General features: G+C 39.2%; 1 protein-coding gene and 1 long non-coding RNA gene across 5 annotated transcripts in view; one reads left to right on the top strand and one right to left on the bottom strand.

The window, feature by feature from the left end:
- Positions 1-10573, top strand: part of LOC145549136 (uncharacterized) — a 37163-nt gene extending 26590 nt beyond the window's left edge. Inside the window, exon 3 of the long non-coding RNA XR_014085102.1 lies at positions 10497-10573. This is a non-coding gene — a long non-coding RNA (uncharacterized LOC145549136). The remainder of the gene's footprint in view (positions 1-10496) is intronic.
- frmpd2 (FERM and PDZ domain containing 2) lies at positions 464-27034 on the bottom strand. Of its 4 annotated transcripts, none has more exons than XM_017310636.2 (30): positions 26745-27033; positions 21078-21213; positions 20652-20815; positions 19718-19783; positions 19453-19632; positions 19290-19365; positions 16288-16375; positions 14783-14939; positions 14600-14671; positions 14341-14515; positions 14098-14233; positions 13677-13815; positions 13352-13504; positions 13086-13271; positions 12843-13002; positions 12504-12681; positions 11557-11660; positions 11318-11398; positions 10467-10574; positions 10075-10191; positions 8369-8550; positions 7265-7363; positions 6496-6589; positions 6316-6401; positions 5044-5239; positions 3060-3274; positions 2117-2183; positions 1869-2049; positions 868-972; positions 464-603 (listed from the first exon to the last, which is right to left on the bottom strand). In XM_017310636.2, the coding sequence occupies exons 2-28, from the start codon at positions 21208-21210 to the stop codon at positions 2012-2014; spliced, it is 3450 nt and encodes a 1149-aa protein (XP_017166125.2). In that variant the 5' UTR covers positions 21211-21213; positions 26745-27033; the 3' UTR covers positions 464-603; positions 868-972; positions 1869-2011. The 4 variants fall into 4 exon arrangements, with proteins under 4 accessions (XP_017166125.2, XP_008436148.2, XP_008436151.2 ...); XM_008437926.3 differs by having other exon boundaries at positions 11557-11657; XM_008437929.3 differs by lacking the exons at positions 11557-11660; positions 12504-12681.
- Positions 27035-27646: the final 612 nt, after the last annotated feature.

The raw sequence follows: 27646 nt of genomic DNA, 5'->3' as shown, positions 1-27646 counted from the left end.
TCAGGATTGTAACACTTTGAAATAAATAAATTCAGACACACTACATCAGTTGCCAGTTGGCTACCAGTGACCTGCAGAGGTCAGGACCACTCTGTTCACCGTTGTGATTTGCCTCCAGAACAAAGAGCTCAGTGCTTTGGAGTCCATCTTCCTTCCTGGAGATGACTACAGGAACACACACACGCACGCACACACGCATACAGGGACACACACATTCAAACAGCCTCGTGCCGACTCCGCTGGCATAATTAGAAACATTTGGGATCATTTGCAAAAGAACACAAGCTCTGATGGGATCCAGATGCACAGTTGGATTTCACAGAATATACAGGAACCCTTATTTACGAGGGGCCATTGCTGGCTTCTCACCCAGGGAGATGTGTGTCTGTGTGTGTGTTTGCTGTCTATGTTTGTTCACATACTAAATGAGTGCTTTAGACTGGATCATCATAGTCTTTTCAGACTCGGTTCAGTAGCTTTTATTTTTGTTTGGTTACATAATGTAAGCCGATGTTTTAAACAATGTTTTGTTCTCGTCACTTCAGTCTTCTTCTCTTGGTGGAAACTTCTGTGTTGGACTTCTTCTTTCAGTCATGATGTTTCCTGAAGGAGACATCCATCGATGAAAGTCATTATTTGAAATCAGTCACGTTTTGGTAAATGCTGCCATCTAGTGGATATTAACACGCTTGCCTTTTTTCTTTTTCAAAAACGGCTTTTTTTCCCAGATTTGCTCATTATGAGGTACATTTCCCTACATTGTTTATAAGATCTATATTATCTGTACTGCAGAAAGGTAGAAGCTATGACCAATGGATTCTAAGGTGCTGTTGACCACATCACATTAACTAAAAACCTACAACATACCTGGAATCAGGTTCCTCTATCCTCAGACACACTGTGAGGTTCTAGATTGCATCGGCACCTGGCAGAAAACTCTCTGAGCCAGTTTTCTATCCTCTGCTATCCTCACTGTGTAAAGAAAACAGAGGAAGGAACCAATGAACCGTTACTCTTGGAAAAGAATAGAGAAAGAGGGCAAGTTAAACCACATTTTTAAAATGTACTTACTGAAATAAATTAGAGATGCACAGATTATACCACAGATTTGGTAAAATTGGACCTTCTGATACTGATTTGAGCTGATTCTGATTATTCTTGAACTATTAAAATATCAAAATATTGTTGTAAATGTTTCTAACCTTTCTGCCATAAATTACTAATATTAGGACCAAAGATCAAGCCATACTGTGTGATGTGTAGGAGAATGATTTCTGTAGAACAGCGGTTTTACTGATGTAGTGTCAATTTTTTTAACTCATGATTGGGTCTTCCAGGGCTTTGACTGTAAAAAGCAGTGTTTGTATATTCCGTAGGGAATTCAGATCCTCATATGAACACAGAGATTTAATTACATTGAAGTGTTTGACCACCCTTCTTGTGATCTGGCAAAGTCTTGCTCTCTCGCGCTCTCTAGCAGCCTGAACCGAACCACAAACATGTCTCGAAACGTGTCAGAAAATAGTTTTCTTTTGAACAGCTTCTTGTGTCCCTGTGCTTCCTTGGATTTCTCCTAATACCTTGACAATACTGACAAGAGGAAACGATGAATCACTTTGCTGCAGAAACAACTTCCACGTTTCTTGTCAGTCCTTTGATTTGGAGTAAAGCACTTTGGATTTCCTTTCCTATGAATGACGGCATACAGATAAACCTGGCTCCGTAGTGTTTAGGTGTGGTGCATTCACTGAGCGGAAAAAAACACAAGATTTGAGTTTCTTTCTGGTCGGATTGCGAATGATTCTGGTATCTAGATGAGTACTCGGTGCATTTCCCTAATGTAGCTGTTTATCAGAAACAATGCTGACCTTTCCACAGTGCCAACAGCATTCTGCTAACAGGTCAGAACAACTGTAAGCCTTCAGTATCCATCACCACCTCCTGCTTCATCTGAAAGCATGATGTTGCTTCAAAACATCAACCAGTGCTGGTGTGAAGCTCAACATTTGGATCAGGTGCTGGTGAAATGGTCCATGGAAGGGAGAATCCCTGCAGAAACAGAGGAGTTAGGGAAGTTGACGAGTGGATCTTTTTCAAGATGAGTGGATGTTTGTACCTGGCGACGGCCGACAGAGAGTTAGCCTCACTTCAGCTGGGGAGTTCTTGAACAGCTTTAGCACTTTCTGCACCAACAGATGAACAGCGGTTTACACAGATATATCAGGGTTCACTGAGGCTCATTCATGAAGGGATATTTCACAACTTTTGAAGTTAAGTGCAATTGAACAGCGATAAGAAACAACTGTAGTTTCTGCTGCAGATAACTGTCTTGCTGTCTTCATTTAGCATAAACCTGAATGAGTTGGTCATTCCGGCTCATTATGTAATAGAAAAGCAAGCTAGTGTAAAAATCTGTATTAAAAAACATTCACTTAAACCATTTAAAGTTTTATAATTTATGTCAATAATGTAGTGGTGTAATAATTGATCCAAATGCAGAGAGGAAAGATGAAAAGCAAACAGTTCTTAGTAAAAACTCTAAGAACTACAAACTTAAGACTACACAGAAACTAAAAGGACATTGACATGATTAACCCTACACACAAGGAGCCAAGGAAAGAAAGAATACAAAAACTAAATTCTCACCTACAAAAGCATGAGAAATCTTAAAGCTAATTAGTTAAATATGAACAACAAAGAGTGACAACAAATCTCAAAACAAAAAAACCCCCCCAAAGATTATGAAAGTTCCTGTTTCACACATGAAGATATTTGGTGGCGCACCACCTCGGATCTTAATTTCCTCTTTAGTTACCATTTTTAAAAATTTCCACGACATATAAATGTGACGAAAGGTTAATTGTTAATGAAAGCGCATTAATCGCGACGACAGCTTTTGAGATTGGATTTGTGTTAAAACGTGACATACTTGATGACTCTGGCCTGCTTCAAGCCAGACAACCATTGCTTCAAATGAATACCTAAAAGTATCTAGCTAACAACCATTTACAGTCATGACAACAGTAACAAACAATTTAAAAACTCAATTTCACACATACTGGATAGGACAGGTCCTTTAGCAACTGGCCGTTGATAGCCAGCAGGACATCTCCCTCCTGAATTCTGCCGCTTTGCTCCGCAGGCTGGCCAGGGAAGAGCTGCTTTATCCGGACCAGGCTGCTGAAGTCCTTGGTGGGTGGGTCCAGCTCACACATCAGAAAGCTAAATCCCAGACCATTGACATCCTTGGTCAGAGTCACCTCCTTGACATTTTCTTGGGGTTTTGGAGGAGGAGGCAGGACAGTGAAGCAATGTGATAAGGTCAAAGGTTGTGTGGCGGTTGGATAGAAGAAACGGATGTGGGAAAGAAAGGACAAATGAAACCCAAACAGTAGCTGCTTCTCCATTACAAATGTGCATTTTTTTGTGTGATTTTCTGCTAATGTCGGAAAAACACAGTTTTGTAATTTAACACTGAAGAAGAAATCTAATTGAAGTCACACGTGAGTAAGCTTGTTCACGTGATAAGTCAAATAAAAATATGGCGGTGATGGCACTCATGCGGCGTTTTGACTTAAGAAAGTTGTAGTCGGCCATTTTACAGAAGAGATGTGGATTCATCAGTATTGAATGACAAACTAAACTTTTGATGATGCTGTGAGCGCTCCGATGCATTTCTAATGCAACTGATATTATCCCAGTAAAGGCTGAGATTATATTTTCCTTGATGGATGCAACTCATTTAAATGCTAAGTAAGACATAACATTTACATATTATTGCTCCTGCCACTGCTAATGGAATATTATATCATCCTTTTTATTGCATTAACATATATCCTGAGGCTCTGTCCACACTAACAGACACTTTGCTTTTGTTGCATTTTCTGTATCATTTGCAGTTTGATAGAGTGAGTCGAAATTTCATAGCTCAGTGTTCTCAACAGAAAATATATTTAAGGCAATATGATAATTCAACATTGAGAGTGAAATACATTTCACTCCTTCTGGATACAGCTGAAATTAGAGCCATCTGTGGGCAGTTTGGGCTTGTGACGGATATTACAGACGTATGGCAGACGTCTCGTTGACTGACTAGAAAACAAATGTTGCTGTATGAAAAAATTCAAATAATAACAGTCACACTTAGCCTTTCCAATAAATAAATATAGGAACTGCTATGATATTAAATAAATTAGCATTTGTGGTAGTTAGCATTGGGCTCTAGGGCTGGGCAATATCTCAATAACAATGCATATCACAATACAGGCATGATAAATGTCAATATATGATGCGTCCAATATAATGTTCAATAATTTCACTGAACTCCAATTCAGGAATGCACAGCATTCTGGGAGACGTAGGCAGAGGAAAGGCTTTAGCAACTAAGCTAGGTTGACGGCATCAACTAACCCACTCACTCTTTGGTTACCTAGCAACAACCTATTGAGTGACATGTTTTAGGTTCCATCATCGTACCTCATAACTTCTTAAAAATCAAAAAACAACGGCATGGAGTGAACGGAGAATACGAGTGTAACAGCTTGAGAGGAAATTGGATAAAGGATAAAAGGTTACATCATCAGTTGACATTGTTTCAGATATTTAAAACAAACAAACAAAACAACAATAACTATTATATGAAACACTTGTATTGTGATACGTTTCCCAGCATATCGTCCAGCCCTAGGCATCAATACTGTTTTATGGACCACTATGGCGGCGCCCCTGTGGAGGACAATATATAAAATGTCACACTTGTACTTATTTAATTGGAACTATCTTTAATGAGGACTTTGCAGTGCGATCTTAAGAGTTTGTGAACATGGAGGTCTTAGTCATCTGATACAACAGAAAGAAGACGGTTCCAGAATTCCTCCTCAACAGTGTCAGAGAACAACTGTTTGAGGTTATTGCTGCTAAATGTGGTTCTGTTACATTTTACAATCAGTGTACTGCTAGTTATCTAATATTTGTAATGACTTCAGACTTTTTAGTGCTGTGCAGTTCAGTCCACTGGTCCTAACCTGCGTTGAAATGTCCTACCATCAGTGACGAAGCTGTAGTCTCTGGAACGGTCAGACCTTGTGCTTGTGGGAGAGCTGAGGGATGACGAGCTGTTGAGCCTCAGATGGCTGGTGGTTTGACAAACTGTCTGATTGGACATCGGACTGTCTGTGTCAGCAATCACAGAAACTTTAGGCAGGTTGACTGACTCCCGTTTCACAACAAAGTAGACCACCTAGATGATAGAAGAGCAGAGCAATGAATAGCCCTCACAAGACAGATTTGAACATGCCATAAGAAGATTTCTGCAACCAAACCTATGTCTGTCTTTGCTAAATGAGGCCTAGTATTCTAAGCATATTAGGCCACTTTTGTAAAAAACAAACAAAAAAAAACTGCTTTAGAAAAGACGGTCATGACCTTGAAGCATTTTGTAGGGAGTACAGTGTGCCAGTGAAAATCCTGACAGCTGTCCAGTCCCACTATGAACAAAGAGCTGTATCCGTATTCTAGTCACAATCTTAAGCCTGTTCCTGGGGCATGTTGGACTCCACCAGGAGGGGCTTCAAGACCCTGAAATTCATGATCAGAATCTCAAGGTACAGTCCTGGAGAGGAGAGTGTCTAGTTTGGAAACCTGAAGGGCTCGTCTTTTTTTTTTTTGTGGATTTAGTGGTTCTCTTGGCTTCCTCAGGCCATGACCTCCATCCAGTAGGTACTACTACAGCAGTTTGCAGTCAGGTCTGAGCTGGCCAATGTTCAGAATTGGTTCCTTCAAGTCTGAGGCTATGGTTCTAAACTGCCAAAACATAAACTTTTCTCTCTGGGTTTGGGTCAGCGATTGCCTCGAGTGGAGAGCATATTGGTGTCTTGTTAATGAGTGATGGTGCAAGCAGGAGAAGATAGATGGATTGGAGCTCCATTTGCTGTAATGGAGGCGTTGCATAGCTCTTTGTGGTAAAGAAAAACTGAGCCAAACATTTCCCATACTCATTATCCTCATTACCAGATTTTGGATAAGTGGGAGACGATGAATGTATTGGTGGGTCCAGCAGAAGAATTGCAGATCTTTGGAGTGCAGTTCAAACCCATGCTATTCCCGTCCATTATTCATATCAGTTAAGTTCAAAAACCTTGACCAGATCATGATTATTACATTGGAGATGGTATCAGAATCTCTAGGCTTCATTTTACTGGGACTTGTCCCAACTGAAATGTGTTCTGCAAACATTTCCAAAATGAGCTTTTGATACACCAAACTTCCAATTGTCATCTGCATATGCAAGTTCTTTGCTCTCATGTTGTCCTTTACCTCCCCGGTTTTACCCAGACACTCCACAGCCTGCTGGTAGGTGAACCCATGAAAGTTAATCCCATCAACCTCCAAAATTCTATCACCTGTAAATTAAAAAAAAAGTGGAAAATGAAGACGGAAAAACAGTCAGACTGATCAGATTTCACACATTGATACGTTTGAAACGGAATGTGGTACCTGTGTGTAAACGTCCGTCTCTCTCTGCTGCCCCTCCGGGAACAAGACTCTTGATGTAGATTCCCCCGTTTTGAATGTTAGTGTTTGCTCCACCCTAGTTAGATAAGAAGAGGATTTCCTTAATTGCATTCATGATATGTTGAGCCATTTTATTTATTTAGCACCTTATAAGAGCAACTATATTTACCTAAAGTGGTAAATATAGACTTTAACTAAAGACATTCTTGTATATGATGACCAACCAAGAGAGTCATTTTTTTCATGCTAATTGGTTATAAGATGAACTTGTGTTTTGTCACGTTTCTTTTTCCTACTTGGTTACAGTTGTGCTTTAGGTTCACTCAACCACAGTCATTAGCGTTTATACAGAAACTTACAAAATTTGTAATATTTAGTTTGAGAACTATATTTCCTTATAATAAATATTTAATAAGTCATTTATAGATTAAAACTAAGACATAATAATATCCTTATAATCTGACATGCCGTATTTTGTTGGTGTAAAGTTCTGTGTCATGCTCTGGCTCAGTTTTGCTGAGGATATCAGTGTGGATGAGCCAACCCTTGGCATTCCCATCTAATCCTGTCAGACCTCAGATGTTAATCAGCTTAAGTGGAAGAGTCTTTGGGGCCCACTGCTTCAGATCAGGTGCTACAGTTGACCGTTCACTGCCAGCATTGAAAGCACATTTATCAGAATGACAGGTTTTCGAAAGTAAAGCTGGAAAACCGCCGTGCGTTGCAACCTAAAAACTTGCCAAACACTAACAGAGATGCTGATGCCCAGATTTCCAGAGATCTTCCTGAGCTCCACAGAGATCTCCTCTGGCCCCACACAGTTCAGAGATGGAGGTGTAGGGCAGCCGTCCTGAGGCAAATAAAACACAAAGACCTTGTCATTACATTGTGTATTAGTCCATGTAGTAAACAATGAGAATATTCCAACAGGAGAAAATATCAAAATTTAAGCCAAAACGTTTGAAGGGAACACAGAAGCAACAAGGAGAAAAGACAATTTTTCAAAAATACACACCTTAAGGAGTTGACTGAATATGAATATCAATGACACCTTGAAATGGAAGAACTAAGTGTAGCTTGAGTTTGAGTGTTGTCAGTGTCCTCGAAAAAATAATTTGAATCAGGTGAATCATGATGAGCAATGTGTTATTCATTTAGAGTGAGATTTTCAGCTGCTTCCATCCACTGCCACTGTGTTTTTCACAGTGGGTTAAGTAAAGCATGGTGCCAGTTATCTGGAGAAATAGAGCTGCTGATACCCATTCTCATTGTAGCGACAATGTTGGTCAGAACTGGAGCAAATATTTTATGATTGATAGAATTTTAGTCTCTGAATTATACTTTTTGTCACAATAGGTCACTGCTGTAAAAAAAACTAGGTAGATTAGGCCCGTCATAATTTTATAAATCTTCACTTTATATCCTATTATACTTTTGTATTTTATGGTTTAAGTAGCCATTGTGTTATGTGCAGATGCTCACGTTTGGTGTTCCATCATGCTTTCCTTTTTTTTCTACACTAATTTACATTCAGTCGTTTTCAATAGAATAGAATGTGTTCAGCTGAGGCTTGTTTGTCAGATTTAAAGTACCTTTTAAAAATAACATTTATGCAGGTGTTAAACTTCCTCTTCATTAATCCCAAATATGTAAATTAAAAATGGGTTTTAGTGGTCTGATGTAATATTCCAATTAAAATTGTTGTCTTCATTAGCTGTACGTTGGAAAATCATAACAGGAATAGAGCCTGAAAACATCAGTCTTTGTAATTCATTTATATTATAAGTTTCACTTGGTGAACCGAGTTACTGAATTAATAAAAAGAAATAAAATATATCCACTAAAATGGCTCTACCTGTGTACTGGGGGCTCGTACGTCCCGTGGGACGTGCAGCCTGTTGGAGGCCTTTGGTGTCATCACAACGGAGACAATCTCATCCAGGCTATCGTCTCCTGAACGTCCGTCTGTCATCAGCGTAGTCTGGGACCCATATTTTCTCAACACGGGAGAGCGAATGCTGATGGGACTTAGTGGGACTGTGGAGATCAAATCAAAACTTCATTCTCTGCTTTTCTTTTCAGTACCGAGACATTTTGTTTATTTTTAATGCTTTAACTAGAAACCAGACTTGATTTAACATCAAATAAGTGACGAAATGCAAGCAATACATGTTATGTACAAACAACCCAAAGTTTAGTAAGCCATGTAGAAGGGGTGTGAGGTTATAGATACATTTTTCTACCTTCAAATCAAACCACAGTAGGTTTTTGTTCCAGGTACAGCTGTTATGTTTGAGCTAAGCTAGCCCGGATGCTAACTAGATTAATAAGGTCAGCTGTCGTTTCTGGCTAGCAGACAATCATCATTTACCAAAGCAGTTACTCATCTGAATCCATGAAATGTTTTTGTGGAAAGGGCTATTTTCAGACAGAATTGCTTTAACCTTCCTCTATTCTTTCAAAGTGCAAATGCGCAAGCTAACCGAAGTAAACATGCTAATTGAAACCTAAACAGTCTGTTTCTTTCTGTGCTCACTTTCTTTATATTCCAAAATTCTGATAATTAATTCAAAGTGAAATGGCAGAATTATGATTTTAATTTCAGAATTTCTTTTTAGTGGTACTAGTCCTTTTCCATGCTTGCATAAAAAAAATTCTAAAATATATAAATCAAGTTAGGACATACATTTTTTGAAGATATACCTTAACTATATTAATTTTCTGAAATAAATTTTTGAATGTTGTTGTGTGTGTTTGCTTTCAGGCAAACAGCTCAGTGTCTGGCAAACATGCTAACTAAAGCCTCCTAGCTTTTTAAAATTCTTTCTTTGAATTTATTTCAGTTGTAAAGAATTTTTTTTTTTTTCAAAGATATTTTCTGATGTGTAATTTCAAATTTCAATTGAAGTAGCATGTATGTTTTCTCAGTTATATTGTATACTTTAAAAAAAATTCTGGACATGACTGTGACTGTTAACATGATAACTTGACAACAAATCAAGCTAGCAAGTTGTCTGTTAAAGATGCCTGCTAACGCCTATAATGCAAGTTAATCTAGAGAAATGGTATTGAGTTTATTTCAATTAAAAATAACTATTTTCTTTTCTAAGATATATTTGAATTTGTGACTCGAATTAACATGTAGGTTTTTTGAAGTACCGGTATATAGAAAAGCTATCAACACTTAATCTGCTACTAAATTAGTACTGAAGAAACTGTTTTGAATACATTTTTCATCCAGATAGTTTAGATAAATGTAATTTTTTCCCCAAGATATTCTTATTTTATTTTGTCTCCAGAAATAGAAAGCCCACATCAAATTATAGATTCTCAGTTACAGGGTGTAGCCTTAATGCTAACAAAAACTCCCACAATTAAAAGGACTAAAGATAAAAGGGCAAAATTGAACAGTAAAGGATAGAAATGAAACAAATATCTAGTAACCATTTTACATCTTATTAAAATATGTGCATCTGTGGAGTAATTACTCAAACAACACTGAGACAAAGAACACCAGATGACTACTCGTGCTCTACTATTGATATAGAGCACGTGAAGCACCTTTAGGCTGAGAGACAATGAGCTGCACTTCCTCAGGGCTGCCCTCCATGACCTCTGCTGCCTCGCTAAAAGTGACGCCCTCCAGGCTGACGTGGTTCAGGGATATCAGGCGACCCCCTGAAGGCAAAGGTCAAACATTAAAGGGTGACCCCACCAGAGCATGCGGAACACAATCTTTGTCCTTCTGAGCACATGACTTGATACACACTGCCCATAGTCATTCATCAAAGGTGTTGAAGAATTCAATAAGTAAGATTTAGACATTAGAGCAACGTTTAGAGACTAATTGTTAAAAAAAAAAGGCATTCCTACATGAAAAAAAAATCAAGATGATCCATTTTTAAGTATTATTTAATGTAGAATGAATATGTTTTAGTATTATAAGCATGTACCTGGTCTGATGCGTCCGTCCTTGTCTGCAGGTCCTCCAGGCACAATGGAGGCGATAAAAATGCCCAAGTCATAGCGGCCTATTGTGTCCTCTCCGACTATAACTATACCTGTGTAAGTACAAGTTACAGTTTAAATAAACTGGATAAAATGAGACATTAACCGTTTTTTTTTTGTGCTCACTACCTGATGTCAAATTGGACCAAACGTTTCCTGTTTCAGGTCAGTTAGAATTACCAAAAATGAAATGCCAGAAAAATTTGATTTTGATGACAGGCTGTTCATTATGAAGTGAAAAGTGCCAAATAAATTTGCGCAATACCTTTTGTTATAATTATTTTAATGTGTCATAATTTTTTTTTTAGACTAGAAATAAATACACTATTAAATATAGAATTAATTGTATGAGTCTCGATTAAATGTATTGACTTCATTTTAAAAACTACATATTAGTATTTAATGTCTGGTAAATTATTCATGTTCTGGATCATGAATGAATTTAAACCGTCAACTTCACACATCAAGCTCAGTGGGCGGGATCAGGGCTGCTTCTGTTGACATGTTGCAGCATGACATCACATACGCAAGACCCCGCCCCCAAGCTTCCTGCAGGAGGGCAAAAAGTTGCTCGATAACAATGACTCCCACTGGTTTTACCTGTCAAGTTGTCAACATTACACACTAAATTTTAAATATATGTGTAATATAGAGAGTGAAAAAGTGATGCAGTGTTTTGCTAATCATTGTCAACACGCCGACAGCTAGTATTCACATTCTAACCCTAGGAAAACATTTAGCAATAACTAGGAATTATAAATTATAGGTTATATGCAGTGCAGAGTGATGTCCTTACCCAAGCCTAGTTTTGGGTCTTTCTTCAGCGAAATACAGACGACTTCCCTCTCCGAAGGAGTGCCCAGTTTAGGTGGCGTTTCTGTTGGACGAGTGATACGACCAAACATTAGCCAAAAGGAGAAATCGCTCTGAATGAGTGAGGAGACACAAAATTCTCTTGAAGGGGAAACTACTGGCTGACTAGAGCAGAAGCACACGAGCACATGAAGCTGGGCTATAAGTGTGAAGACGCTGTGCCTCGGGCTGCTGGGGATCCGGAATGGGCCTCCGACCCGCTCCTCTGGGAACAGGATGGAGAGCGTAAACCTGTGCTGCTGGGCTGGCTGCTGGAGCAGGTGCTGCTAAAGGAACACATGAAGGTTAAATGAATTTACATAAAATAGTTTAGATGTTGTGCATAGGGGAAGTCATGTTTTCAAGAGGGTAAAAAAGCAAGTACATTTCCTGGTTTTCCGAGGAAAAGCATTGATGCATTAGAAGTTTTTCACATCTTGTCAGGTTTTAGCTTAACTTCAATGTCTTTCAATAGCACATTGAAAGACATTTTAATGTCTTTCAATGACATTGAAATGTCATTGAAAAGTTTGTTTTACTACAAACTACAATGTTGAAGTAACAAACTAAGGAATAATGGTAAAGTGAAAGAAAAGGATGTATACAGACTCGATGTATGTTTGAATCAAAAGATTTTTAAAGTTGACAGGAATTTTGAAAATATTACTAGATAACTGTTATTGGAAAACATGATTAATGCCTAAACATGAACTATAAAGTTTTAAATAGGCAAATACAAAAGAAACCAGTTAAAATGAATATACATTTTTTGCACTTCAGTTGTTTCATCCTAATTAAAGTGTCCAAAACTCATTGATCTTTTATCTGTGACTTGTCATTTTATTAGCTGAAGTTGTTAGCATGTAACCTGGTAAACACAGGCAGTTGTTACAGAATTCTGCTGAATAAACAAAGTACTGAGTTTACTATGTTGCCATTATGCTTCCAGCCGTTTCACCAAAGAGACTCTTTAACCTGTCTTTGCTATCATTGTTATAATGTATAAGAAAAACTATAATAAATAAAGAACGCTTAGTCTGGTGGTGATACTACATGTAAAGCCTGGAGGCCCACCAGACTTATAATACACTGGCGGAAACCCAGATTAGTACAAAAGGTGAAAGAAATACCTGTGATGTTTCACACGGGGCTCGATTCTGGCCGTGACGTCATCACACAGCTTGGTCAGAGCCTCTTCCTGCGGCGTGGTCAGGCCGCTGTTGTCCTGGGGCGTCTCGGAACACGAAATGGACTTGAGCTGGCTGCTCTGAGCACGGCACACAGCTGCGTACTGCACAATGTTATCCTCTGGACAAAGATGCAGAGGTTATGCTTGCTATCCTCTACAGTATGCAAGAGTAGAAGCTGAAGCGCAGAGCTTGCAGTGGAATGTAGTCCCTTCTGCTAAATACGTGCAATAAAACTACAAAGAAAGTCTGGCAGCAGACGTCTACGCAGCCAAACCTTACCTGAGACCAGGCTGTGGCTTAGCTGCCGGGAGCTCATCTCATTGTTAAACTTGTGCTGGGCAGAACAGAGGTTACACAAGTACTTGGCTATCCTGGACCTCTCCGTGATGAAGACGTATTTCTTCCGGTTGCCCCGGCACTCGATTATAAATTTTCGCTTCTGCAGATTCATAAAAGAGGCGCATTTTAGACCGCGAACAGAAACACGCGAGAATGTCCCGTGCCACTGTGGAGGACTCTCACGCTAGAGGAGATGGTAGCCGTCTCCCTCCAGAAGAAGTTCTGAGCGGTGGACCGGCAGCCATCTTTAACCTCGTAGACAATGACACCTTTGGCACAAACTCCGAGAACAATCTCTCCGTCCGAAGGCCTTTTCTCCCGTATCACACGGTGGAACAAGACGCCGTATTCAGGCAACTGCTGACAAACCTGCAGAACAGAACAGCGTTCACTTTCAGAAGCAGCAGATGGAGCATCGTGAGTTTTATTGTTTCTAAGTACTTTGCTACCTTCAGAAATTCAAGCTCTGATTCATCTGTGAGCATTTGGGCATTATTGGTATGAAGTCTCAGCAGCTCTGCCTGAATGTAAGGCAAGGCACGTTTCTCCATCACACTCTTGGAGACGTACTGGTCAGGTCGGTAGTAGTTTCTACCATACACCTAAACGGAGTAGAGTACAGGCTTTCACAACATATTATATTTCATTGTGTATACTACACAATGAATACTACACAATGCATACTTATATGATGAAAATATATGAGGGCCCAGGTGCCTAACCCCTACAATTACTGGGCGGTCCACTGTATTCTCATTCTTCTAAATGTACAACCTCAGGCATGCAGTCTCCATACTCTGTCTGCAAGGCCAGACCTCCCAGGTACAGAGCAGTCTCCTCATGGCAGGACAGTCTGTCGTCTAAAAGGTCCCTCCTAAGCTGGAGGTAGTACTGATGACAGGTTTGTTTGTGCCTAAGAGAGGAAACCGGGGACATTAAGTTACTCAGGATCAGTTGGGAAACTTTTACTTTCTCTATTGGTAATTCCTGATCTGTTCCAGCAACAAATCAACTGGAGCTGTAGGTCTAGCACGCATAATTAGAATCTTTGAAGTATTTCTTGATCATGAGAGAAAGTTTCTTCTACTAGTGAATCTATTAAGACTTGTTACAAGAAACTCTTTTAGTAAACCAGTAAGCTGGAGCACTTGCTATCAAGTGTCCACCCTCACCAATAATAAAAAAAAAGACTTACAAAAGAAGAGAAATGTTGTTCACAAAGAATTTGATCCTGAAGAAAAGGACAAAAGTTGTTGTAGGCACTTTCTTCCAGCTATCTGGAGCCACTTTGGAAATCTTGGTGTCATTATCAACGAAGAAAAACTCATTATCTGACCACAGAATAGAGACAAGATCAAAGAGACTTGATAAGTGGCTTGACATAGAAAGACCCATTCAACAGGTAGTCACAGCAAACCAATCACTTCAATCATTTTACCATCTATATATGCAAGGCCAAAATAGAAATGTTCCACGAGGTTTGAATGAGCCACGATCATGTCAAACACATCCCCTCCTCTGGTTTTCACTTCACACTTGACCAGGATGCTTTGACCATTTGGCATCACCACACTGAGCTCTCTATGGGTGGCTGGAGATTTCCCTTTCTTTGTCTGGGGCAAAGGGGCAGAGGAATAAACTTGACATCCAAAAAAAGCAAAGGTGCTTGAAAGTAGTTTTGGAGAACATGAACTTACCAGGATGGATCCAGGCAGCTCTAAAACGACAAGGGGTTCCTCTAAAACTCTGAGAAACTCTGGACCCATGTCCTACAACCCAGAAAGGAAGGGAGATGAATCTCTAACAGGACATCATAGATGCCATTTAAATAAGAGTTCAGTTTTATTTTTGATACCATAGAGCATGAAATGCTGCCTCACTTTCATTTTCTTGTCATTCAAACTCATTGTGGACTCCAACTGTAGGAGGGATCTTGCGCTGGTAGTTCGATTGCCATCCATGTACGGGCTGCAGGGGGTACGGTTCAGATGCTGCCAGCTGGGATAACTTTCTCTGAGCCGACCTCCCGAAGGAATCCTGGGGTAAGAGAATTTTCTAGTCTCAGTTGGATAGGAGATGACATTTGTCACTTACGAGATCATGGCTAACATGCTAGCATCATGAGGTTGTACAGATTTGTCAGCTGCACATCTATGATGCTAATCTCTCATTCCACCATGCTCCAAATGTATTTAGTTAAACTGAGGACAATTCACTGTGGATTACAGTGAACACATTGGCTAGTTTCACTGTAACTAGCGGGACAGTGTCTCTGGTAAGGCACAGTCCCTCCAGTTTATGGAGACATTTGTTGTTAGACCTTATTTGACACGTGTTTCCATCTTCTGCTTAGTGTATTAACTCTACTTCAGAAAAGCCAAAAACCACCCCCAACAAGGATAAAGTACTATATATTGCCCCCCCCCCCTCTTTTTTTTTTTTTTGCAAGACTGAGAAGTTTTTTTGAATTTTTGCTATTTCCATCAACCGTTTCTAATGCAATTCTTCAAAATGTGCATAAAAACTCATCAGTGGAAACAAAAAAACTCATCAGTTTAAACACAGTTGATGTTAAATCAGTTTTATATGGTCAGAGCTCACGTAGGCTGTGACATCCAATGACATTCAGTGGATACTAAGAAGCTCAACATGTACCAAAAAAATATCCCATACACCAGTAGACCACCACCAAGAAACAGTGATACAAGGATCCATGCTTGACTCAGCTAGAATTGCGACTCATCAAACCAGGCAATGATTTTGTCTGGTTTGTGACAAAATCATGCCAACAATCTTCAGTTCCTTGTTGTTAGCCAACACCCAGTGTTGGTTTTTATTTTACTGTTACCGTCTTCAAGATTAGACTTGACTTACAGTTAAAACCAGTAGTTTACATACACCAAATAAAAATACATACACATTCTTTTTTTCCTCACTACCTGAACCTGAAGCTAAATCAGACCAAACTTATCTTGTTTTAGTCCAGTTAGAATTATTAAAATGATTAATAGATTTATTTATTCAGTTTATGTAGTTCTTCTGTTATCTCAAACCAGCCTTTCCATTCAAATCTGACCTCTGACACCAGTAGATAAGCTATTTCTATTAATCATGACTGATCTGTTTGGTACCATCAACAATGTTCAAGGCTGCTCTCTGCCATGTCTGGATGCCTAAGTGCATCCTGAGTGCAATGTAGTTGGAATATCTACCAGGTGTACCTAATAAAACCAGCTATATTTTACCATACTCAATATTATTTAGATTAATAAATGAAAACAAGATTCTATTGACTGCAAAGGAACCAAGATTTGCAAGGATTTACTCCTCTGATTATACTTCTGAGTGTGTTTTAGTCGGTGTAGAATATTTTTGGACTCCTTACCCTGTAGTATCAGCTGGATACGATGTTCCTGAAAAGGTTCTGTGGATCTTCTTTTTTAGGGTCCATGTCGAGTTACTGAAAGATCCTCCTGAAACACACATTAGGTAAGATTAGATTAGTAGTTGCTTTGGCAGTTTTGCATCTTATACATTAGGTTCTGGTGCTGTGTCTGTTCTAAATAAGCTTAATAATTGCATATTTTGAAAAATAGACTTATTAGCCTCCTGGCTAATAAATCAATAGTGAAATTAACACCCCCAAACTATAAAGGCCAAGGTAAAGTGCCCCATATACCATTAATTTAGACACACTTTTACATGCATTTCTTGTAAAACAAACATGTTTCCGCCCCAGCTCACTACTGTTGATGCGAGAAGAGGCCATATTGAAACGCAAAGATAGCTACTAGGGGTAATGACTTGCAACGTCTCACTTCTGTTTTGCAGAAAATCTGGACATTATTTATCAAATGATTTCCCAATGAACAGTCAATATGTTCCGGACTTTGGAGTAAGCACTTGTGTATCAAATCATGGTGCAGGACTGTTTTTAAGTTTTTAAATGTCGCCACCGTCTATGCGCTGGACCTTCAACCGTTCCAGTAAGCCAGCTTAAAGACGCGGTGCAGAAGGAAACGGCTCGCCACAGCTTTTCAGCTTATGCACTAATTAAAGAAATTAGATGGGACGTTCTGAGGCACTTTTAACTTGCTTAGCTTACTGAGCTGTTTTCCCTCAAAATTGTATGTAAAGGTTGGAACTATCCCCCCTGCAAGGTGACTCCTCTGTGTTTAAATTGCTCTTGCAAAGTCTCGGGTTAGCATTTTTTTCTATTAGTCTTTCTATTTGATATTTTCTTTGAAAAGATAGACTGTAAAAATCAAAAGACCGTGCTACTCGCTAGCACCTTTGTCAAAAGACAAATGTATTTAAAACAATGCATGTCATGGTCCTTAAATAAGTACCTCAGACTGAACAGATAAAGCTAATGCTAAAGTTAAAAATGTTAAACGAGAGTGAAAATGTATGAAAAACACTCTGAGGTATTCCACTCTCTTATTTAACGTTTTTAGCTTTAGCCGTTCAGTCGGAGGCACTTATTTCTACTTAAAGGCTGGGTCAGGTTTAACTTTGCCATTCTTAACACTAACCCACACTTACTACTACTGTTTTGTTTTGCTCTTTACAGACACCAGCTTTCACAATCCTGTTTTTCTTTGTCTTCCACTTTATAGAAGTCACTGAAGATTTTCTTTATTTTTGTCCAAAGATATCAGTAATTATTAAAAATAGCACAATGCACATTATTTTATTATATGCATAATTTAAGCAAAATTGACAGCAACTGTGGTTTCAAGAAACTCAACATAAAAATGGACCTCATCAATTTAATGCAAATGTTTCAGATTTTTGATTTGCCTGAAATGCAATAACATAGCATTCGTTTAGTGGACGATCATTTGCAGATGCATCTGCAACTAAAACATTACTTCTAACATCAAAATGTGAAAAGCTCAGCCCTTTCTGCCTGACTTAACATCAATACAGTGTCTGGTGATTGTGTTTTTGGATTAACCTATTCAAGATTAGATAGTAAAATATGCTTAAAAGGAGATTTTATGTAATTTTTTGAAGTATTTTTTGCAGGTAAAGCTAACACTTGGCTTCTTGAGGAGTTCTGGAGTATCTTAAATGCAAATTGTATATATTTTTGTACAGTTTTGACTTAATTATTATTCTGACTTTGTTTCAGCAAAATTGCCTTTTTTGGGGTCTGTATATTCCAGTTAATGATAATCGATAACACTAGTTGATGATTATTTCAATAATCGATTCATCACGACTAATTGTTTCAGCCCTACCCGCAAGGATTTAAAGGCATCCTGGTTCCATATTCATTAATCACATGTATAAAACATGTACTCTGTCTCTCTTTGGGTTGCTACGTAGCAACACTTAAACTCCAGGCGATGATTCCAGGTGGATCAGAGTTCAACTGATCAGTCCAGAGTTCAGATGAGCTTTCACACTTTCCCAAGCAAAGTGGATTATTTGAGGAAACGGACTCTGGTCCGTTTAAATCGGATCAAACAGCTCTGCGGTGGAAGTGCACCAGTAATAATTATCTGTCTCCATCAAGGAAATACTGCTTTTATTTACTAATCAGATGCTGTTGGATTTGTTTTTGTTTGGGGTTTTTTTTGCATTTCCATTCCACCCAGATTTTTACAAATATTATTTTGCTGTACTAGGCATCTTTGATTTTAGCAATAAACTACAATGTCTTTTGTTTCTGTACAATTACTGGTATCTATTTGCAGCTGGGTTTCCATTAACCGCAAAATTGCGCAAATTGAAATTATGAAAATTAATTTGCTTAAAAATGATTTTTCTCATTTTTCTCAAAATGAGAAAAATCATTTCTCATTTTGAGAAATGATTTTGCTCTAATACAAAGTGGTTTTTCAGTCGTATCAAAACACGTTTTTCACATCACACTAGTCACATGATCAACAGTCACATGATCAACAGCCACATGTTACCACTGGTGAAAACAACAGGAACTAGGAGGATGATGTTTGTTTTTTTTTTTGTCCCCAGACATTGCAGATGATTACCGCTAGCACCATCGCTGAAGTAGTTGGAGGAACATGGCACTGCATGTTTTTTAATGACTTATCATATGAACGAGCTTATTCATATGTAATTTTCATAAAAAAATTTTATTTAATGGAAACAACATATTTGCGAAACTGTGTTTTTTCGACATTAGCAGAATATACTCAAAAGACTGACGCACATTTGTAATGGAAACGCAGCTGTTGTGAAACTGGTTGTTGAGAACTTGCCATGGAAAAGCTTACTGTAGACATATTTAGTACTTTGCTTTGTGAACAGTTGTATTAATCTCTGTGTCTCTTGGCAAGAAAGCCAATAAGCACACTATTGAAGAAGGCAAACGATGTCAAACTTCAGCTCAAACAAATGGGATCAGTTTCTTACTGTGTAATCTTTCCCTGACCATCTGACTGCGGTCTGTTAGCTGGGATCCGTTTTCAGTCATGGCCACGTGGTCGGCCTGTAGAGACAGCACGTTCCGGCTTAATTAAACAAACAAAGAACTGCTTTTACAGAAAAAACAAAGGAAGAAAATGCAGCCACTTGCCGAGTTCCTGTAGACATCCTCTACCAGCTGCCTGATGAGGCGCTCTGCGGATGGCAGCATGGAGGACTTGTGATGCAACTCGCAGGTCTCCAGCACCGTCAGCAGGTCGGTCCTCCTCACCGCCTTGTCCTCACACATGCTCAGCAGCAAACCCTCCAGCTCTGTGCTTATCTGGACTGGCTGAGGAGAGGCCAGCAAAACCCAAAACGGCTTAGAGAATGGAAGACGGCGACCGGGATGAGAAGAAAAGAAGTGAGGAACATACCTGATTCTGAGGTAGGTGATAATCAGCGCACCAGTAAAGAGTCATTCCCAGTGAGTATACTACCACCTGAGGGTCATACACACAATACTGTTTTAGACATTTTATTCTAAAATAGGTACAGGTTTTATTTTATTTTTTTTTACAAAAGTTGTGCTGTGGGGAATTATCTCAGTTATTAATGGCAATAGAAACTGGGGAGTGAACTTCAGAGCTTGGCAGAGGAGCAACGAGAGGCTTCAAGAAGCTAAAAAGCTGAAGCTAAAATAAACAAAGCTAACCAGAGTACAAAAACACATTATTTTTATTTTATTTGACTGAGCTATCTGCCACAAAGCACAACGGAGTTGTAAATTTGTCTGTATAACATTATAATTAAGTAAAGAATATCTAAAATATAAAAATTACTGCTGTTCAGAGTGCTGTTACAGTTGGCGAACAGTGCTAACTGTGCTAATTGCTAATAGAACATGTTGAAAACAGCTTAGAACATCCCACAGTTGAGTATTCTGAACTTTTGGGGAGTTCTTCAAATTTCTTATGTACACATATGGTTATTACATCCCTCATGAATAATTAATAACTGTTCCAAGCTAAAAACATAACATTTCAAACTTTGCAGAAAGGGAGGTTTCAGGTTTATTCTTAGTGAGGTCAACACCTATGAACATTCAGTCTGTGTATCATTTTAGCAGCTCATTAGTATAATGTTCATACAGACATAAAAGGATTCTTCTTAGGAGTAATTATGTAGTTATTTTTTCTACATGTCATGTACCGTTGTGGTATTCAGGCATACCACAGCTTGTTGCTAACATGAACTGGGGCACCAAGGTTACCCAGGTCTTCACCCAGGTTAATAACCAACAGGAACTTTGGTAAAAAAAAAAAAAAAATCAATTTTATAAGCAGAAGAAAGGTTTTCCTGCTCTCAGACCTTTTCAGCAGCAGCCCTGGTGGAAGGAGTGAGACCCTGCTGGACCTCGGGAGCTGTGTAAGAAGCCACGTCTTCACTTCGTGCGCAGCTCTTGAAGGCCAGGCTCCCATTGGCTGACAGTAGCACTGAGCCAGGGCTCAACACAGTACACATATTACCTGGACCTAAACACAGCAGACCACAAACTCTTTACCAAGACATTGTTACAAATCGTAAACCAACAAACAGTGGATTAATTTTGAGACATTTTAAATCGATTCTGAATCGTATAAATGAGAATTGTGATTTTTTTTTTGTGACTCTACGACACATGTTCATCTAGTGCGGACAGTGCATCTTTTTCTATGAGTCTGCAGATTCTTAAAAACTGTATTTTTAAGAAGGTACAGTTCTTGTACGTGTAAGTTCGTACTTAAACGTGGTCACCTTTTTTGGAGATGTCCAGTAAGGCATCAGCGGTGGCCAGCAGCAGACACCAGACCTCATCCTCTTCCAGGGGTGAACCCCGGGCCTCCAGCACCTCCGTCAGGGTCACAAATGTGCCCATCCTGCTGCACATGGGCTGCACATGCAAAAATGACACAAGACTGTGAAGTAAATGGTCCAGCCCATTTGCATTGAGCACAACCTTACCGATACATTTGCAGTTTTAAAAAGGTACCCTACACATTTTGTTCACCACTAAGCCTACAGTTTAGTAGGATTTAAAGAGAGAGAGGCTGGAATAAACCCAACACCAATTCAACACTTAATTCTGCTCATCTTTTCCATGAAATAGAAACAGATATTTACCGATGACCTTGTATAGTGTGCGAGAAATGTTGGATGAGGAGACGTTAGAGGATTAGTGATCAACGTAACTAGATTAATCAATAGAAACAGCAAGAGGCTAACAGTTTTCAAAGATTAAGAAAATAAACTCTGAAGGGATCGTCCTGCTGTACATGCACGGCTACATTAATCTGTTGTACCAGCACCCACTCAGTCTGCTCTATGCTTTGGGGCACTAAGGACAACTTAATTACATCTAAATACGTACAATTTAATTTCCTATGCTGTTCGTGTCCAAAATCTGCCTTTGGATTTTTCAACTTGAGATGAAAAATCTACTTTATATAGCATTTTCAAATCAAGTGCTTGGCTTAGAAAGCATGCAATTTGAAACATTAAAGTGTAACTAGCCCCAAATTATTATTTTTTGCTAATAAACTAAAGTTATTTAGAGTGTTCCTTCAATGGAATTTTTTGTAGCACGTAGGGCCACAAACAGATACATTCAAAGTACAACCAGCTGATTGAGATCCGACTTTCTCAAAAGTATCAACGTTTTCCGCTTGAAAATGTTACAGAAAGGTAAAGAAGTTGTAAATACTCTAAAAGGTTTGAAGAGGCGGGAAAAAAGACAAATGAATTCAGTGAGCTAAGCTGGGTTGGTCCGGGCTTTACTTTTATAGACTAACCCACCACCTTGCGCTCAGCAGGTGCATTTTCCACACTGCTTTCTGATCTGCCAAAAACTTCAATAAACACCTTGGGTCAGTATTTTCTCACCTGATACTCCTGATACTGATGTCTGAATGGCTTGAGAGTTAGCTTACTTAAACCTCAGAACCAAGGTGCCATGTAAAGGAAGTCTTCTTGTTGGGTAGCTGGCTTGTCTCTACCACTGATGCACAAAGGCAAAAAATAAATAAAACAAACTAGAACTTTAAATATTAGATAACAAGCTAAACAAAAAGTTGAGATACATAAAAACTGTGTCTCTGTTTCCAGTAGCACATCATTCTCTGCCATCATTCTCTTCTTTAGCCTGCTTGGTTCAGAGACACTCGATGTTCAGTCCCATTAGATAGCTCTGAAAAAATAGTTCACAACTTTTCAAACCTCTTTTGCTCACATGGTTGAGAAGAATCTGTTTGAAAGCAAGCACAAGATAAGCTAATGGTGTCACTGGGTGGAGGTTAAAGTAAAGCAGTCATTACATTGGATAAAATGACTATTTTTTTTGTTTCTAATGATTCTCCCATATTTCATCCAAAGCCAAACAGATGACACGCCATCATGTGGTTGCAGGATGTTCATATTCGCACACCTTTTAAACATAGGTCAGACCACCTGGGGACACACCTCCTGTTTCAGTAAATGTCACACCGGCATCCCCACTCCATCCCTCCATTCTCAGTTTTACTTTAACAAAATAGTCAAGGAGAAAGCCTTGATTGTAAGTCGTCCTTTCTCCATGGTTGACTTTGCAATTTCCATCCAGGAGTTTTTAGCTATTTGAGAATCATTATTGTACAAATGTTCCTCACCAGTCTGATAAGTGTTCCTCAAAAGTATTCACGTCACCCGCAGATACAAAAATCCGATAATCAAAGTGGACTAGCTGAAGAGAACCAAGTGCATTTCTGCATAAAACATGGCAACAGACTTCTGACCAATCACACACCAGATCCAACAGAGCTCTGTGCAAAATGGTTCCACCTGAGCCTGGTGTTGAGAAAGGGGGGGAGGAGGACACCAAACTCCTGACGCAATGTTTTATCGAGCTACGTCAAAGAGATGCTATGCTTTGGATGGGACTGCCTTAAACCATGCTAAATTCTCAACTAGCAGTGTATGATCACTCCCTTTCAAAAGGCTTATTTAACATGTACTGATATGCTTTCAAACAAACAAATTACTGTCAGAACATTTAACGATCTCAAAACTAAGATTATCGTAGCTCAATTTAACATCGTACAGGTCTTTTGCCCCAGTCCAGGTCAGGGTCTTTCTGTCCTGATCATGTCTAAAGCTGCAACAGAGATGTGAAGGTTCTCTGCAACTGATGTTTGACTTAAGAAAACTAAAGAGCTTTTCCTCAAGGGAAAAGAACCAATGCACAATGATGCTATGTACATTTCAGCAAAGTTAATGTAAAGTAGATATATTGTTGCTGTTTTAGTACTGTCACCATTACACTGGGTGAAAATCCTGCTACACTATTCAAATTTAGGCAATCTATTTGACTGAGGCTGGATGTTAGCGGAATTAAAAAACCTCCTTGAGTTTTAAAACTTGACACTGCAGCACTGGTATCATTAGTCAAATATTTGCTTCCAAGTGTAACAATCCATCTACATATGCTTATGATCAGACCATGCTTCAGGCAAAGTCTTGGCCTGACTCTTTCACATGGTGTCAAGCTTTAGCAAGTTATTAGCAGATCACACCCCATGAGCATGGCCCAACTGCCTTTATGAAGTGTTGGGTCACGGAGTCTCATTTTTCAAGCCTTGCTGGTGTGCCTGGAAACATGTCATGGATATGTTGCCACCATACTGCCCCACACTCCACCAAAACCCTATTGGGCTGACAGCACCATAACAAATGACATTGCAACATAACCCTTTGTGTATGCGCAAAAGCCTGGGGGGGAATATTCCAACCCCACATAATGGGAAGCCTGCAGTTTTCTGAACACACTGCTGAAGATTACACAATGACCTTGCAAATGCCCTCTATGTTTTGTCTGTTTTCTTCATCATAGTGTGAAAGCAAGGAGGCCTCTTCACCGATTCTGGAATCTGAAACCATCAAGAAACAGCGTTGGTGGCTTTTCTTTTTGGCAAACTATGTCAAACAGAGTTACAGTAGTTCTGCTTGACTGTATAGCAGACTTTGTGCAAACATTTTCGGAAGTTGCAAATGCACCAGTGGTTCTAATAATATTGGGCACTTTTCATGCATTTATCATTCAATATTTGTCAATTCAGCCAATTAACTTATTAGAAGGATGCCGACACACTGGTTTCTTAACGTTTGTTGCAAGTAACATGCCAAAACAAGGCTGTGCACAAAGCTCTGAGTACAGATCTGATTTTTTTCTGCAATTAAGCATTTTTGGATTCCTTGAAAAGTGTGAATATTATTTCAAATAATTTGCCATTGGCTTTTAGGACAGTAGGTTTTAACCCAGATTAAGACCCCTGGACGATTTCTGTCAGGCATGAGAGACTGCAATCTCATGAATGTCCATCTAGCATCTGTACTTGTATGTGCTTAATCATCCCAGGGTTGCGGACTAGTGTGTATTTTTAGTGGTTAATGGGCAATGTGGGGTATGCCTTGTGCTGATTGCCATTCTACCACAAAGTGAGCCAGAGACAAAAGGAGAAGACAACGGTGCAATACCAGAGACTTGAGGGTGATGGGATGTTCTCCTGGAGACAGAATCCATGGCAGTACATTACAACTCAACAAAGAGAGTCTGCCTATGTTCAAACCCAGAACCTTGTTCTTGCAAGCCAGCAGTTCTGTCCATTTTAAATATTGGGCATGAAAACACCCAATAGAGAAATATTTTCGATGATACTATTACAGCCTTCCTGTGTTCTTCAAGTAACTAGAATCATTTCTGTGGAGGGTTGACCGCTACCTTATGTTGTCATAAACAAAGACAATGAGCCACAAGAATTACACAAAACTAGCATCTCAAAGTTTGTCATTCAAAATCTTACATATCTTCTTTTTTTTTTGTGGTTCTTCCGTATCAAAACGTATTCTAAATATCACAAAGCTCACCACGAGGCTTACCCTTTTTGGACTTGGCTGTGAGCGATTTAAGGCCATTACAGACTTACAGAAAAGGAGGTTCCCTTATGAATGCAGCCAGGATCTCCATAGGAAAACAGACAGTTCTGGGTTGATGTTTTTCAAATATCCCAAAGACCTCCAAGGTAAAGTCCAGGATGACGAGATGTATGGACATTATGACTGCGAAAGCTACAGAACTCTAGTTCAAGGTCATGATGCCTGGACCATTTACAGCTGTCCACACACAACTCTTTCTGACATTTTTCCCACAAACCTCTAATGCGAATCGGACGTTTGTTGCAAATTTAATCTTCAATCATTTGCTTGATAGTTAATGAAGCATCTTAGTCCTTTTTTTAGCAGGCTGTCTTGTTGTTTTAAAGTCTTTAACTTACTTTATTGTGCTTTAACTGGATGTACTCTCTTAGCTGTTGCTGCTGACTTGGCTGCCAGTCGACAGAACACTGCTTCACATGCATTTAATTCTCTGACTTTGGCAGTTTGACAGCTGGCCAAGTAACTCCAGCTCTGTTAATCAGGTTATGGGCAATATAATTCAAATAAGATCAACCAAACTATCTGATAATGCAAAGTCACATAAAAAAATAGCATTGTGGTTAAGTCTAGAATATTTTATCTGGAGTTGGAAAGCATTTTTGGGCGGCTTCTTTAAATCACGAATCTCACAATATGCAGATGACGCCATGGTAGGATAAAATTATCTATGGGAAGCAAAATTTCAGTACCTTTTCTTTGCTCTGGGTTTCAGTTGTTCACCTTGTCAGATAAGGCAGTGTGAACAGCAACAGAACCCTAGCAGAGTTCCCAGACCTTGTGGATAAATGTGCTATAAAGGAAACGGCTCTTGTGTGAGAGTTCAACAGCTGTTTCAGGTGACCTTTGATTAAGACATGTGGGACACATCCAAACACATCTGGTTGGAAGAGAAGGTCAAAATCAAATGCCTAACATTAAATAGATCTGTTGTGTTTCTATGACTAAATAACCTGGTATTAGTACACAAACAATATACGAAAGAGTCTTGGAAATCTTTTGAGCTATTTCCATGACCAGAGGATAAACACCGCTCTCTAAGAACTTTCTGTATCACTGTTTAAAGTGTTAGCATGATTGTCATTTTCAGGTGTGTTTCCAGTTCTATGAAACATCTCACATCGAGGTTTTATGGCGATCCAGTAAAAATAAAAAAGCAAACATTGCTTTTGTCTGAGCAACAACTGGTTTCACCATATGAAGGATTTTGAGCAAAACCATGTGATGCCAAGCTGAGTGACTCTTGTATAACTGACTTGTTACACCGTCAACCATAAAGGAAAAGCACAGGAACCTGGTTGATTATGCACATATATAAATATAAATACATTCACTGCTCTCTGTAGCCACATTACACTGTCATCACTCGCTTTAAGACATCTTTCTTCCCACATGTGCTGTGTTGAGAAATGTCCCACTTAAAACCCATTTGACAAGCTTTCTACAAGTTATGGAGCTTACCTTATTTCATCAGGTACCTGAGAAGATTGTCTCTAAGTTCCTCCAAACATCCGCCACTCTGAACTCTAATCCTTCCTCCTCTTATACACCCCCTGCTGCCATTTCGCCCACCTCTCCGTCGTCCCGGTGTTCCTGTCTGTCATGACAGTTCGTCCCTCTATTATCACGTCGGCATGGGATGGTCACAATCATGTCCCCCCAGGGGGAAGAACTAATCAGCCCCGTAACTTTGTTTCCTCTGGACTCGTGGCTAATGACGCCATGTTCTGCCTTTTCTGGAGTTTTTGACTATTTTTAGCCGAAGGGGAACTTACTGTAAGAACTTAATTGGATTTGCAGGGCAAGCCGAAGACAGATGGGGCAGCAAAGGGCCAATCCACTGTAGGGAGGACTGTGTTAATCTGGTGTTTTAACTACAACTGATAAGTTAATTGCCCCGCTTTCTGACAGAACCTATAAACACAGGCATGATTGTTTGCCATTTCTGCCCATCTAAATAAATCACTGAGGATTATTGTTTTCTACCAGAGGCAGTGATGAAAAAGGTGTTAAAGGGGCAGTATTATGTGTTTTCCAGGCACATAGTGCCATTTTAAGCACAATCAAGTAACTGTTAACTTCAGTTGTCAAAAAATGCTTTGTAATCAAATATGACTTAAAGGAATTTTTACTTTGTAATTGATTGCCTTGAAATTGGGCCTCTGTCTCTTTAAAAACCCCTGCTCTTTCTGAAACTCCATCTTTAGGATGTCATCACAGCATGGCTCTTCTATTGACCCTTTGACAACATTTCTACCAGCATTGCACCAAGAAATATCTCGTATAATGAGCTCAACAGATGCACAGTTCCACCAGGTGTTTGCTAGTTGCTGCTGTCTAATCTGTTGGAACTTTATCTCTTT

Source organism: Poecilia reticulata, chromosome 19 (genome assembly GCF_904066995.2).
Source record: "Poecilia reticulata chromosome 19, P_reticulata-male-v2, whole genome shotgun sequence".
In the NCBI taxonomy this organism is placed as follows: domain Eukaryota; kingdom Metazoa; phylum Chordata; class Actinopteri; order Cyprinodontiformes; family Poeciliidae; genus Poecilia; species Poecilia reticulata.
Note: the sequence above shows the minus strand (reverse complement) of the source record. Positions and strands in the feature narration are given on the sequence as shown.

Excerpts from the sequence above, each read along its gene's own strand:
- frmpd2 (XM_017310636.2), bottom strand. The coding sequence starts at position 21,210 with ATGTGCAGCAGGATGGGCACATTTGTGACCCTGACGGAGGTGCTGGAG. Across the intron at positions 14,234-14,340 it reads TGGCCTTGCATATATAGATG|ATAATGAGTTTTTCTTCGTT; the intron begins GTAAAATGATTG and ends TTCTGTGGTCAG. Across the intron at positions 13,505-13,676 it reads ATGGAGACTGCATGCCTGAG|GTGTATGGTAGAAACTACTA; the intron begins GTTGTACATTTA and ends TACTCCGTTTAG.